The 13665-nt window shown below is 35.3% G+C and overlaps 1 protein-coding gene across 3 annotated transcripts in view; it reads right to left on the bottom strand.

Moving 5' to 3' along the window:
* ASAP2 (ArfGAP with SH3 domain, ankyrin repeat and PH domain 2) overlaps window positions 1-13665 on the bottom strand; it is an 83961-nt gene that overhangs the window by 12406 nt on the left and 57890 nt on the right. For all 3 annotated transcript variants that reach the window (XM_068678550.1, XM_068678551.1, XM_068678552.1), the window contains exons 12-22: window positions 12654-12741; window positions 11694-11742; window positions 11418-11584; window positions 9836-9969; window positions 9017-9111; window positions 7213-7402; window positions 6682-6767; window positions 6376-6491; window positions 5844-5911; window positions 4995-5108; window positions 1598-1853 (exon numbers count right to left, since the gene is read on the bottom strand). In XM_068678550.1, the coding sequence (XP_068534651.1) occupies window positions 1598-1853; window positions 4995-5108; window positions 5844-5911; window positions 6376-6491; window positions 6682-6767; window positions 7213-7402; window positions 9017-9111; window positions 9836-9969; window positions 11418-11584; window positions 11694-11742; window positions 12654-12741 (1363 nt within the window). The remainder of the gene's footprint in view (window positions 1-1597; window positions 1854-4994; window positions 5109-5843; window positions 5912-6375; window positions 6492-6681; window positions 6768-7212; window positions 7403-9016; window positions 9112-9835; window positions 9970-11417; window positions 11585-11693; window positions 11743-12653; window positions 12742-13665) is intronic.

The raw sequence follows: 13665 nt of genomic DNA, 5'->3' as shown, positions 1-13665 counted from the left end.
CTGAGCCAGGCAGCATGCTTTCTTGGTGGGAGTTGCACTATCCTGGTGCCAAAAAGTCTGGGGTTGGGAGTGAATTTACAATGACACCATTTCTAGTGTCATTTAATCAAGGGCAAACAGTGGGTGAAATAGCATGGTTTGCCGTGGGTAAAATAACATCAAAGGGTAAGAGAGTCTTTTTAACTATCCAGCTGTATTAATTTAGGGGTAGTATCTAACAGTTAAACAGATAGTAAAAGCTCCTTCACAGCCCAAAAGCCCGAGAAACTACGTGAATTTTCCTGTTTGGTGGGGGAAGCATTCCTTTTTGTCAGGTAAAATGACATTAAATTTAGACTTCATGCAAAAATGTCAGATGAAAGGAATCCCACCTTGGTTAAGGAACTTAGTTTTATATGCTGCTAAACTTCTCCCAGTTTCACACCACCCTTTCAAAGTAGGACAACACCATGCTGTTCTATTGTTCCCTCTTTTTTTTTTTTTCTTTGTGCCCTCAGGACAACATATTTGTATCCGACTTCCGTGCTGCAGCCATTCCTGTGGGACCAACAACTGACTTTTCATATTACACAAATGTTCAGTTTGCAATCTCAGACATGGTCATTGTTGTATGGAGGTATTTTAACCTCTGTGTAGTGCTTCCAAAGGCAGACACTCCTCATACATGCCTAGAACATGACCCACTCATATCTCCTGATGTGGAGTCTGAATCACAGCAGGATAGAAAATCGTGTGTTTACACAGCCATCTTTTTGGAATTTAACATTCCATAAATTTAGCATACATGAGAGATGCTGATTAATAAAGGTATGAAGCAATAAAGCACACTGAATGTGTGCTGCATAAAGATAACGTACAAATTTCTCTACACTTCTCCACCATGATCCAAGCAGATTAGCTACAAACATAAGAATGAGGTTTACAGTGTCAGCTTCAATGGTAGATTTTGCAAGCACATGTTTCTGAACTGGGATGAGACCAGTACGTTTTTAATTGTTCAGCTAGTCACCTGCAGTTACATTTTCAGTCAGCTAACAGTTGTGTAATTTATATCCAGTTCTTCGCTTCGTGAACCTCATACTTTGTTCCATTTTATTTCATCAACCTTGAAGCACATTTCTAATAAGAAAGGATTTTGCGATGTTAAAATCTCTCACATTCTGCATAGACTCTCCATTTTCCCAGGTATTAAAATCATTTTCTGCAGCAGCCAAATGGTGTGGAAATTTTACATGTTTAAATTTTCACTCTGACAATGACATCTTCAAGTATCTGAAGTGTGAAAAGATGGAATACAATCAAAAAGTATTTGCTGAACTAAATCCATTGCAGCCCTCCTAAAGTTGTTTAACTTTACTGAGGTTTCATGGGCATTGTTTTTCCACACACTGTTGTGTACTTTCTTGCAGGTACACTGAGAATCAAACCCAGAATTGGTTGTGCAGATTAACTTCAAGTATTCAAGATGAAGTCATTGATAAACTATTCCAGTACTTACCTGTGCAATATAATGCTAAAAGAAAACTTAAAAACATAAGGAAAAAATTGTTACGATCCCATTCTTCTAACATACAGTGATGTTTTCCAGTGTTAATACCTTTGCCAATATTCCTTGGAGGTAGAGGAGGTGCACTGCTTGTAACAGGTACTGCAGGCTGAATGGGAGGTGGACTGCCGCTGAGTATTGCTCCATACGTTTCGTTCTGTAATATACTTGGCATAAATCCTCTTTGCTTATCCTTAGCGATGTTCGCTGCATCTCTTGCCAACGATGCTACATTAGGCTGAAGTTGGTTTGATCCCAGCTGATAGAAGCTGACAGGCCTGTCCTCTCTCCGATTAGGACTGGGTTGCTTAAACAGAATAACAAAAGCACTCACTGATACCACATTATTTCTACTTGCTTTATTTATTAATGGGAAGTTCTTAGCTTCTAGACAGTAAGGATGGCTTCTAAAATGCATTTTTATTGCCGCAAATACATAATCTAGAATCTACATTCCACCTTCTTCAAGACAAAAGTGTGCAAAAGATATTACTGTATGCAATATATACACAGGGCTATGCTGCTATAGATAATATAGGCAATATAAATATTCAGACCAGATCAAGGAAAGTTTTCCTGCAGAAAACCACCAGGTAATATTTTCAAAAACACAGAAACAACTGAAGAACCTAAGCCTCATCCAGCAGTGTTCAGCCCAAAATAGATTACAATCAACTCAAAACCAGAACAACACTGCACCCAAGTACTCTACCTGTAGCTCAAGCTACAGCACATTAGGAGCCCAACCTTCTCATGAACTCCTTTTAGCTCACTAGTATCACAGGAGCAGTTAGCGAGATTACTTTAATTGGCAGCTGGGATGAAACATTGCTCAACCCCTGCACATTATCAAATGAGCTCTAATTAGTTGTCTTTGAGATTTGCAGCAAGTCATCTGTTCGCTATGCACACTTAGCATTATTTTTCCTGTTTCAACAGCAAGCATGATAATTATTGTTATCAAATGATAATTAAAATAGCTCGAGTTATAAGTTCATATGGCTAGTGCAGGAGTGGGTTGCAACATTCCATAGTTCAGAGAGCATAAATATGTCTTTGGAAATAGCGTTAGATAAACACATAGCTGATGTACTGGCTGTATGAAATTAAAATAACCATTTAGAGTAAAAGCATTTGGGCAGAATAGATTTACACCAACAGTATCATGAATAAGCAATCAATTTTCCTCTAAATATATCCAGTGCCCACTCTGGATAGATCATTTAAGACCTTTAGACATGTTCCAGCACAGTGTAATAGCTCAAAGACTTACCAGAATGATGTACGTGACAGCCAGCCACATCAATCCCCACCTTTACTTTGGTTTAGCAGACTCACTCCTCACTGGCTGACTCTCCCCCTTCCCTGACCTCTCCACTGTCTTGGTTCTGGTATGTACTTCAGCCCATGCTTGCTTCTGCTTTCTAAACCATCAGAATTTTTTGTTTTGTTTTGTTGACTTAGGTTTTCACTGGTTTAACAAACTGAAACAGCTTGATAAAGGGTCAAACGTGTGCCAGAATGGAGGCAAAAGATGAGCTAGGACCCTGCAGCAGAAACCAGTTGTATTGTTCTGGCCTTCTTTCAGGTTAGGTTTGCTTTTCTGCAATTTCAGAAGCTGCCAAGCTTCTGAAAGCTACCCTTTCTGACAAAGGCAACAAAATCTTTTCAATTGTTTTACCTGAAAGAGACAAGCCTAATATACCGATGCCTGTAAACACAACTCTGATGTGATCCTAAGCACCAGCAGTATTCACCAGTGCATTCAATGTAGTCACCGACACTAGTCTGTGATTAATAGTCCTTACTCTTCTTTCAAAAGTCCCTGTAGTATAAGCCTATTAATAGCAGGCAGTGAAGTAGCAGTTTCATTACTTCAGCCTCAATGCTGAGTAGCAAATAACTTCTTACACAAGGTGGAACTCAAGGGACGGACCAAAAAAAGAACACAACTGCAGAGGGCAACTGGCAATAATAAAGGAAAAGAAGAAAAAAACGAATAAAAAATAAAAATTTAGAGTGTCCTATAAAGGCATTGATTTGATATACAGCTAGTTGTACAGTACATAAAAGGTTTTAGAGCAGAAAAAAAAACAAAAAAAAACCCAAAAAAACACAACATACCAGAAAGTTTCAAGCTGTTTTATCAAAAAGGTCATCATTACTGCTGTTATAATCTGGATGGTGACACAATATACAGGAATACATAAACGGAGAGATATACTGTAAAAACTCACCCAGAACTGGATTTAACAGCTCACAGACTACAAATCCTTGCACAGATACCAAAATTCTCAAGAGGTATCTTAAGAAAATTCTCAGAATGTAGCAATTATGCTTTGAAAGGGATGGCTCATTACATTTATTTTACTTTTTGTTGCTAAATCCAGTGAAAGTCAAGAGTTAGAGGTAATAGCCCTCTCGGATGAAGGACACAAGACATGGGAAAAGAACCCCATGCAGACAGGCTATTACAAAAGGGATTAAAAAAAAAAAAAAGTGTTCACCATTTTCCAGTGTTGTACAGGTATCAAAACTTGGTAGTTTGTTCCCTGTCTGTATGCTTAGGTGCTTAAATACTTTTTTTTTAAAAGTTGGTGCTTAGAATAGGAAAATTTGTATTTTTTTTTTTTAATGGAATGAAGTTCCTATGCTACCAGAATACTTTGTCATGTGACTACTTATAATATGACCATCCTTGGAGATATTAAAAAGTCAAATAGATATAGTCCTGGGCAATGCTTCTAAATGACCCTGCTTAAGTAGTGTGGTTGGACCAGATGACCTCCAGAGGTCCCTTCCAACCTCAGCCATTCTGTGGCATCCTGTGACCCAGTAGCACCACACCAACTCCAGAGGTACAAAACATCCATTAAGGTACAAAAACAGAGAAGAACAAAAATATTTTTAGAGGAAGATTCAGAATTAAGACCCAAGCCTGCTATTAGTGAACACACCTAATTTAATGCAAAAGTTTAGCACCACTGAAGACAAGTCAATGCATGATTTGTTCCAAAATTAGAGGCAGCAACTAGAGCTTTCTCACAAAAATGAGGAGATACTGTAAGGTACCTGCCCTTGTACTGGCAATTTTCCTAGCTTATGGTATTTCTGCTTGATGATCGGGAGGTCTAAATATTCCTGATGCGTTGAAACAATAACAACTACTATACTATGTGTATATTGAGTCTGTTAAGAAAGAAATATCACATCCGGCTAATTGCAATCTGATCATAACCACATGTTCATTTTTTTTTTAATGTATTTTATATTAAACAGGAAATTTAAGATAAACAGAAAGTAAAATTTGAGCTATTTAATTTTATTATTGAATGTCATTTTGCAATGCCTTAATACCTACATTAAGGAGTACTGTTGTTCAGATTGTTATGAAGATTTTATTTACAAAGATATATATACAGAAAATTAACAGCGTTCTGATACAAACCTGTAGCTTTTCATCCATATCATCATCACTTTCATCAAGATCTTCGTGGAGTAATCGCCATTCATATTCTACATGCACATGAGAATTAAATCTTCCAGACAGTGCTTGAGTAAGCTGAGGAACAAAAGATGACTGTTGACACTACTGGTATGTGCAGTACTTACTTTTAAAACAACATACTTTAAAACTAAAAATACACACAGAATGAACCTTGGTTTCTAGGTACAAACATTACCTTTATTTTAAAAAACAATCTTCAGTAATGTGGAAAGCAACTGCACTGTAGTGAGTTCAAAGAATGAAGCTCCACCCAAACACAACAGAACTAAATCAAAAGCAACGAGCCTTTTCACTACCCACTGCAGGCCCATTCTCCATTTTTTTGACAAGAAACACCACATCCTATTTGCTTCAGTTTAGAAACTGCAGGTGAAAGAAATTAACTGCAATGGCAGGTTTTTGATACAGACTCGCTAATCAAGGAACCTTGACCCCATCAATCCATTTTTCTTGTTTACTAAAAGTAAACAAGAACTTTGTTTCTGTGGCCTTCATCCATAAAAAGTATGATGATTTGATTTCAACAGGATGTCAGACATAAAACTTTGTGGATTTGAGGCCTATGTCTCAAACAGAATCATGCTCTGGCACCAGGAAGTTAATCATTTCCAAAGCATCTAAGAAAAAACATAATTTTATTCGTAAAAGCACATAACTTGATTGTTTTTTCTAAGCAGAAGCTTATTCTGTCTGGAATACATTTGTTAAACATTCAGCTGTAAACCACTGAATATTCAGGCATGATTCTGCTTATAAATGCACAAAGATATGGAAAGATGCAACACTTACCAGCTCTTCACAGTGAGTATGTTTTAAGCGTTTAGCTATATCGAGTGGTGTCTCTCCTGATTCATTAGCTGTATTACATCAAGAAAAGAAAGTCAGGGTAACAGAAGTCATCATTAATCTCTCCATTACTAAAGACAGAGATATACTCGCAGATACATAGCGAACTAATACACCAACACACTCTAAAATTAATCTGTTTCCTCCATATGGAGATCCAACTAATACCAGCCTTCTGAACATGAGGATCAGTAGCAACTTTACATGCCACATATATGGAATGATAGCTATAAAAGAGCAGTATATAATTAGGCAACAAGACATCAATTGAAAACCTTGGTACATACTTAATGTTACACTTGCTTTTAAACAAATTTAGGCATAAGTCAACTTTAAATTTGGAATGAACAATGAATATATTTTTTTTAATTATGGTATTATTCATAAAATTATGTTAAACAACCGAGGAGAAAATGCACTCACTTTTCTCTACCTGCAGCAGTTACAAATATGAAATTGAACATTACCCTTTTACCTATTTCAATTGAAGCTTTCCCTCTCAGCAGCAATTTGAGGCACTCAACGTTGTCCGTCAGACAGCAGTAGTGCAGGGCTGTGCTACCTTTACACGTCTGCTTGTCTAGATTGCCACTATTGGAGTACAGGAATGAAGAGGAAAATTTATTAAAATAAGGTTCGTTCCTACTCTGAATTAGTAAACCTCTCTCATTACACGATTTTCAAAGAATAATATTAGACTTGCAAATACTAGAATTCTTTTTAGATACTACTTGCTGGAAAAGCAGCATCAGTAACAATTTAATAGTTTCTGTACACTTACCTGTTCTGCACTAAAAAGTCAACTATATGGAGGGATGTCCGATCAACGGATCTAACAGCAAGATGAAGTGCTGTTTCATCTTGTTCCTAAGAATAAAATAAAAACCACATTGGTTCCTTCTGATTTACAGAGAAGCAAAAATTTTAATAAGGCATAAATTAGATCTATTAAAGTATTTCATTTCAAATTATTCCAACATGTTACCATTAAAATATCTCTTGCAAAGCCTTTGTTCTTTCCCTTTTGTTCTTTTGAAGTAAATAAACAAATGAGTTTAAAAAAACAAATAGATTATTGAAAAAAATAATGTTTAAAAACATTTTAACTATTAGAGTATCTGGAAACAATGTTAGATTAAAAACTTTAGTAGCTTCTTTTGCTACAATTAAATTACAGCATTAAAGAGACAAATGTTCAGAACAGCATTTCAAACGTTAGCCTCAAACAAGAAGTTCTTTTTATTACGAAAGCATATTGAACTTTTTAACAATGTTTTTTTTTTTTTTTCCTAATAAAAATTACCACACTTACATGCCCATTGGCCAGTGGAATTTTTTCTGTGAGATCCACACCGTCAGCATATACTTGGACTAACCCAAAAATGTCTCTGGACTTGACAGCTTCACAAAGGGCATGCAATTTAGCTGCATTGTCAGCGTGCTTTTTCCTTGCATATTTTCTCTCAATATACTTGGCAGTAATATAATCTTTTCTTGCATTCCTGAAATTGAATATAATTTACTTTTATAATTTTTAGCAGAAGATGGTTAGAATTTCCATAAGTACATGCAAGTCATTTGAAATAAAATCTGAGAAAGACTGTAGTTCTCATTCATTGTCATTTTTCTTTTTAAATATGCATTTAAGACATGGAGTCTCATATTTCCAGTATGAAATGGAACTACAATATGGACACACAACATAAATTTTCCCCTCTGAATTCTGGTGTAACACTGAGATCAAGAATACTCAGCTTTACACACAGAAAATACATCAAAGCTTCATGATCCTGGTTTGCTAACAGCAGCTTACAGGTTGATGCTTTGGATCTGTATTCACAGCAGTGGCTACGTTCTGCAAAGCAACTGTTCACCACAGCTATAACAGACAGGGAGAACGTAGCAGAGTTTTTAGTTTCACCTCTAAATTGAGGTGAAACCTATCGCTTAGTACACTTGAATCAGTACGTGACTTACTACTTCTGTTGTTAATACACAACTAGCAAGCACCTATTCCTTTTCCCATCACTCTGCGACAGGATCTGGCATGCATCTCACAAGCGTAACTGCTTACCAGCTCTTGGGATTTACACAACATTGCACAGAAGGCATCTGACAAAGCCAAAATTTATCATCTAGATAATCTGAAGAATAATAGACTGAATTAATGGATAGCTCTTGTTCCTAAAGCAAAGGATGATATTCCTTTCTGGTTTTAAAAAGTGTCTATTTTCACGTTCTTATTTAATGAAAAAAAAAACAACACAAATTTGATATACAGGTTTTTCAAAGTACATGACTTCTTTAAAATGTCTCATTTTTGAAAGTATTTTAAGCTATGGATTTAGCATCCAGTAATCTTTTTACGATTTTTAATTATTAATATATTTTATATGATTATTGATAGAAGCAATCAAAAAATATTAAAACTGTAGTATTAATAATAAATAAAATTGTATTAAAATTTAACACCAGCCCTGTCAGAATGGTGCAAGTCTGGATAACATAAAATCCAATACCATTTCTTCTAGGTTTGTTTCTGCATTATTTACCACCTCTCTTATGACAGCATAGGATGCAGCCAAGCCAGCAGCTGTCCTTGCTGTGTCTCTGCCACCACAGTTCAGTATTTTTGAGGAATTCAGTTAAATGTTCTCTTGTTACTCTGTAGTTATGGACTGAAGTCCTAGGAAGGGTCTCTACATAGGAGGTGTTCAGTACCTTTCAGGGAAAATGTATACTTCATTCTCATTTCTATTTTGTGTTTTAAAAGCACAAAACAAATAGAGTTGATTTTAATCTCTATTTTTGTGCCCTTGTGCATCTTTAAAATTCCCAAGAAATTGTATTTAATTTCTTCCTGTCCCACAAATCATGATTGAGAGAGCTGGTAACATAATCCCAGCTATTACTGAAGGTATGTTCAGATAAAGTTCAATAAAAGAGATATGCAAAGCATCAAGAAAATAAAAAAATATATATTCCTTGGCTATAAGGTTATATTTAAGGTATTACAAATTTTCCATGGCATGCTGGTGCAAACCACAGGGGGACAAGCCATTAGCAATGTCAAATTTAATGCCTGCCTTTTTCAGAAGTAGTGACTTTTTACTTACATATCACTGCTTGGATTAGGTTTGACCATCTCATCAACTGGCAGACAGAATTCCATAATCTCATTAAACCCAGCATTCCCAATATTCTTTGCAAGCTGTCAAAAACAAAAAAAAACATCCACAACTCACTTAAAAAATATGTTTGGTTATTTGTCACACACATACCAGGAGGAGGACAAGGGAGAATAGGGATTGAGACTTTTGGTTTCTGATTCTTAGTTCTGCTATTATACCACTGATCATGAACAAACCTTTTTGGACAAGTTTTCAGCTGGGATTCAACACACAAACTAGTAACAGAAGAATCAAGACAATAGTCTCCATAATAAATGTAAGATATTTAGTGCTGTGTAAGAACACACATGAACTGTGACAGAGCAGCTGATATGTGGTAGCTTCTTTGTGTAGCAAAGCCACATACATTTTCTTCTTTTGAGGATTAATTATTTAGCATTTTTAGGAGACAATTTTCATGGGGTATTTGTGAACTCCTTCAATTTTTAATCTAAGAGGCATTTTAAGAATACAGCTGTTTGACAGCCAAGGGTAAAAATAAACAAAACAAAAAGAACAACCACCACCAAAAATCTTGAAAGCAAAAAATATTAAGCCTTTATTAATTTGAATTCTCAGATCAGGCGAAGTTTACAGTAAATCACTACGTTCTGGGAGGCTCCCGTAATCTGGAGGAATTACACTTCCTTAAACTATCAAGAGGCAACTTTCAAGACCGGAACTATATATAAGGTGACAAAAATACAGTTGTGTTGGAAGTATTTTATCGTACTATTTGTAAGACAATAAAAGCTATTTCATTACCAAAAGTTCAGATGTTCCCAGCACATCTAATGTAAGTGATTGCATTCTGGAATAGTGAACACCAAGTTCTCTATGGATTCCTGAGCATTCAATGCAAGTTAGAATTCCCAAATTTGTTGAAAGCCAGGTAGGATCTGAAACAAAAAGCACCCACAGAATTAAAATTAATAAATGTAATGGCTTCATTCTAGAAAACATATTTTTTTTTACAGAATTTCATTTCTGTGTATAAGATTATTGTACGTAAATTATCAGATTTTAGTATTTATGCCTTTTTGCCTTTACTTTGTCTCTTCTGGGAAACACAAAACAGGATTTATTTATTTATTTATTTTAATGGTGAAAGAAGCAAAAATGCACTTTTAAAATTTGTGTGCGCTTGCGTGTGCCAAAGGCATCTACCCCTAAGGGAGCTGCTCAAATAGTCTAGTTTGTCTTTCTCCACACCTTCAAGAACATTTTTTTTCCTATATATATTTTTATTTATTTATTTATTTATTTTTACAAACACCATTATTATGGTGTCACATTCTCAATCAGGGGTTATAGGTGCAATACAAACTAACATAATGTTGTCTGGAGTTTTTTGTTTTGTATTTCAAGTACAGACTTTAGACTATGTGAAGCAGCAGTGATTATGAAATATACACACAGCACCACACTACAGTGAGTTCTCACTCAACTATTGCAAAGATAATAACACTCATCCCTCTCTTTAATTACCCTTCCTTGTCCTTTTTCCCCAGTATTTTGCATTCATGCTATAACATTCCCTCGTTTTCCAGTCAAAGAAGTCATTTACGGAGATTTTGGCAACTTGACATTTATTCATTTGATAAAGGTGTGGTAGTAGCTATTTAGAATTTTCTTCTTTAAAGACAGCAGGACTGACTCTTTTCATAGTTTTATACAGAATCTATTGCTGAAAATTATTATTGATTTATAAAATGCATACTGGTTTAGAACGTTTTCAGCTACAGCATCAAATCCAAAAAGCCTAAGTCTTGCAGTGTCTCTGTAACATAAAATTACACTGAGAACTGCAGGAATTTAAAAATAATTTGAAGAGGATTAAAGTAGAAATGAATTGATCAACAAAACCAAAACCAATGCTCCAAAACACAGTCAGCAGATGCATTCTTTTCCAGTAAGTGCAGTCTTAGACCATTTCCTGGCTCACTCTCAAAGTCAAATATAAAAAGATTAAAATATATATATATATACATAGTACATTAGGAAAATGCCTTGAGTATCTTACTGCCTTACTTGCCCAAGTATTATGTAAATTTGGTAATATGCAGGCTAATAAAGTAAGTTCAATTGATTTATATCAGCAAAAGTTACAATTAGCAAAATACATAGGAGAAAAATAAGCTTTTCGATATCTTTTCTCCCCACTGAAAATATGCACTTAAAAAAAAAAATCAATCTTACTAAAGCAGCATAATGGAATTGTTAGCATATTCTACTGTGTACAATCTTTGTGAAATAAGGAGTAAAAGAGAAAGCATAAAATATCAGCTTAAACACTCTCATGATACATAGAATTTTTACCAATTAGAAATATGCTTAATAGAGTCACCTTGTGCTCCACAGTCACAACACACATCATTTCCAGTCATCCTCTGGACTTCAGATATAATTTCTTTTGTCAGTTCCTGGACAATATTATTTTCTCCTGTGTTATCATCTCCTTTGAATGCATTATTTAAAGCTTCCTCTTTGCTGTTTTGTAGAACTGATGTCCATCTAAAATGGCAGTAATATTTTGCTATTAAATGTTTCGGCACTTCTAAAGTTCACGGTAACATCTCAGAAGGATACCAGTATCAGAAATAAGTTTAGCAAAGTAACTCACATTTGACATTCCTGTTCATCCTCTGCTTGAAAGTGGTACGTCCTGTCGTCTGCACAATAAATAATTCATGTACAGATTAAAAAACTGGTTTTGCAGAAAACTTGGAAAAGATCTAAGATTTATGGGTGTTTGACTCCTAGGGTCTCTACTCTCATCACTGGAGCACTGACAGCCAAAAAGTCTATTCAGCAAGTTTCACTTGCACTGGGTACAGTTAATTCATCTGTGTTTACACAAGGTGGTTTGTTGCTCTTTACACAGAAACCTTTCTTTAGTGCTGTGATTTTATTACTCAAGCAGTGGGAGAGTGCAGTTATTTTTCCACATTCTAGATATAACCTCAGTAATCAGAAGTCTAAAGTTCTGCTGATGGCAAGGAGGGGAGTGTCTAAAATATAGACTCCTTATTTGAGGTCATCTGTGTATATAAGAAAGGTTTCAAGTTTCCAAACGAGCTCTTCAACCACAATAATCAAAAAAGGCAAAACAAACTTGTCAGGCTCAAAGACGCAATCAAGATAAAGACATAGTCAGGATAAGCCCTAGGCTTTTCCAATTAAATCAAACACAGAAAGCGTGGTTTAAGCCTTCTTTTGATCCTGTACAAAGTTATAACTTCCTAAGATGATCAGCTCTGACATTTTCCATAAGAAGGGTGTTGTCACAGCAAAAATATTGTTACCCTGTTATATGGTGGCACAAAATGATACAGGAGTACTTGGAGTAAACAAAGCTCTACAAAAAAAGTAGTCTTCCAAAGAGATGTAGTTAGTTTGCATTATGCTAAGATGCGTGAAATGGTAAACTGCCCTAGAAAGGGCATTTTATAAAGACTTTATTTTATTTTAGCATTTTTTAAATGCTAAAATATTTAAGTTGATTATTGACACACCTTCAGAAATAATGCAAACCCCTTTGATATTAACTGTAAAAGTAAAAAGAAGTAAACAACAAACCTACGTGATATGAGGTCAAAGCATTTTTTCTCCTCTGGATTTGTTTTCACTTGGCAGGTTAACAGATTGAGCTTTGCTGGAGGTCGGTTAGCCTATTTGGAGATAAAACAAGACAAGCTTTAGTATACTCGTACTGACAGAGTCCTGCAGTCCAAAAACATGGGATAACATCTGACTGGCCAAAAAGACTTGACAAACGGCTGCTAACTCAGCTTTTAAGGTATCCAGGTTTTGATTTATGGTTTCTTCTGGTTTGTAAACTGTTTTCTTATATTTGGCTATTTTGTTCACTGATAGCTGGATAAATACTAGAATTTTGAAAGGGGGGAGAGGTGATAGAACCTTAACTGTCACTACTTTGATCACCTTACCAGTAATATTTATCTCAAACAGTCAGGTATAACAAGAAGACATACATCTTCCTTTAATTTAACCCTCTAACATACAGTTTTAAAAAGTCAGTCATCTCAGTTTTTAATAATCAGTGAAGAAAGGGAAAGACTCAGCAAACATTTAATCCCAATCAGCCTTCCAAACTGAAGGAAAAAACAAGTTTGCATAAAGAAGTCTTGCAACAAATTAAGCTGATGCAGTTCATTATCAAAAAATGTAGTTAAACAGAATATTGTATTTCATAGGGATATTTGCTTTCTAGTTAAGTTCATCCCACCTACTTCAGTTCCTTACTGAATAAAACGTGGCAGTGTTTTATTAAGAGTAGAATGAATAAGCAAATTTCATTTTGAAATAGTCTCATAAAGGCTACAAAGACTTTTCAAACAGCAATTCTGCACTAATCTCTTCTTTCTCTTAGCCTGCCTGTCTACAGATCTGGGGTAGGACCTAGAAAGACGTTATGTTTGCAACCTTGACTTGAGGGATTAGGAATTAAGCAATCACTATTGTAAAGACCAAAATATACATAAACACATTACCACACTTAATGTTGTGTTCCAACCTTTATAATCTATCAAGCTGCTAAGACAAGATTTAATCACCTAAGAACAAGAATTATC

Source organism: Anas acuta, chromosome 3 (assembly GCF_963932015.1).
Source record: "Anas acuta chromosome 3, bAnaAcu1.1, whole genome shotgun sequence".
Lineage (NCBI taxonomy): Eukaryota > Metazoa > Chordata > Aves > Anseriformes > Anatidae > Anas > Anas acuta.
Note: the sequence above shows the minus strand (reverse complement) of the source record. Positions and strands in the feature narration are given on the sequence as shown.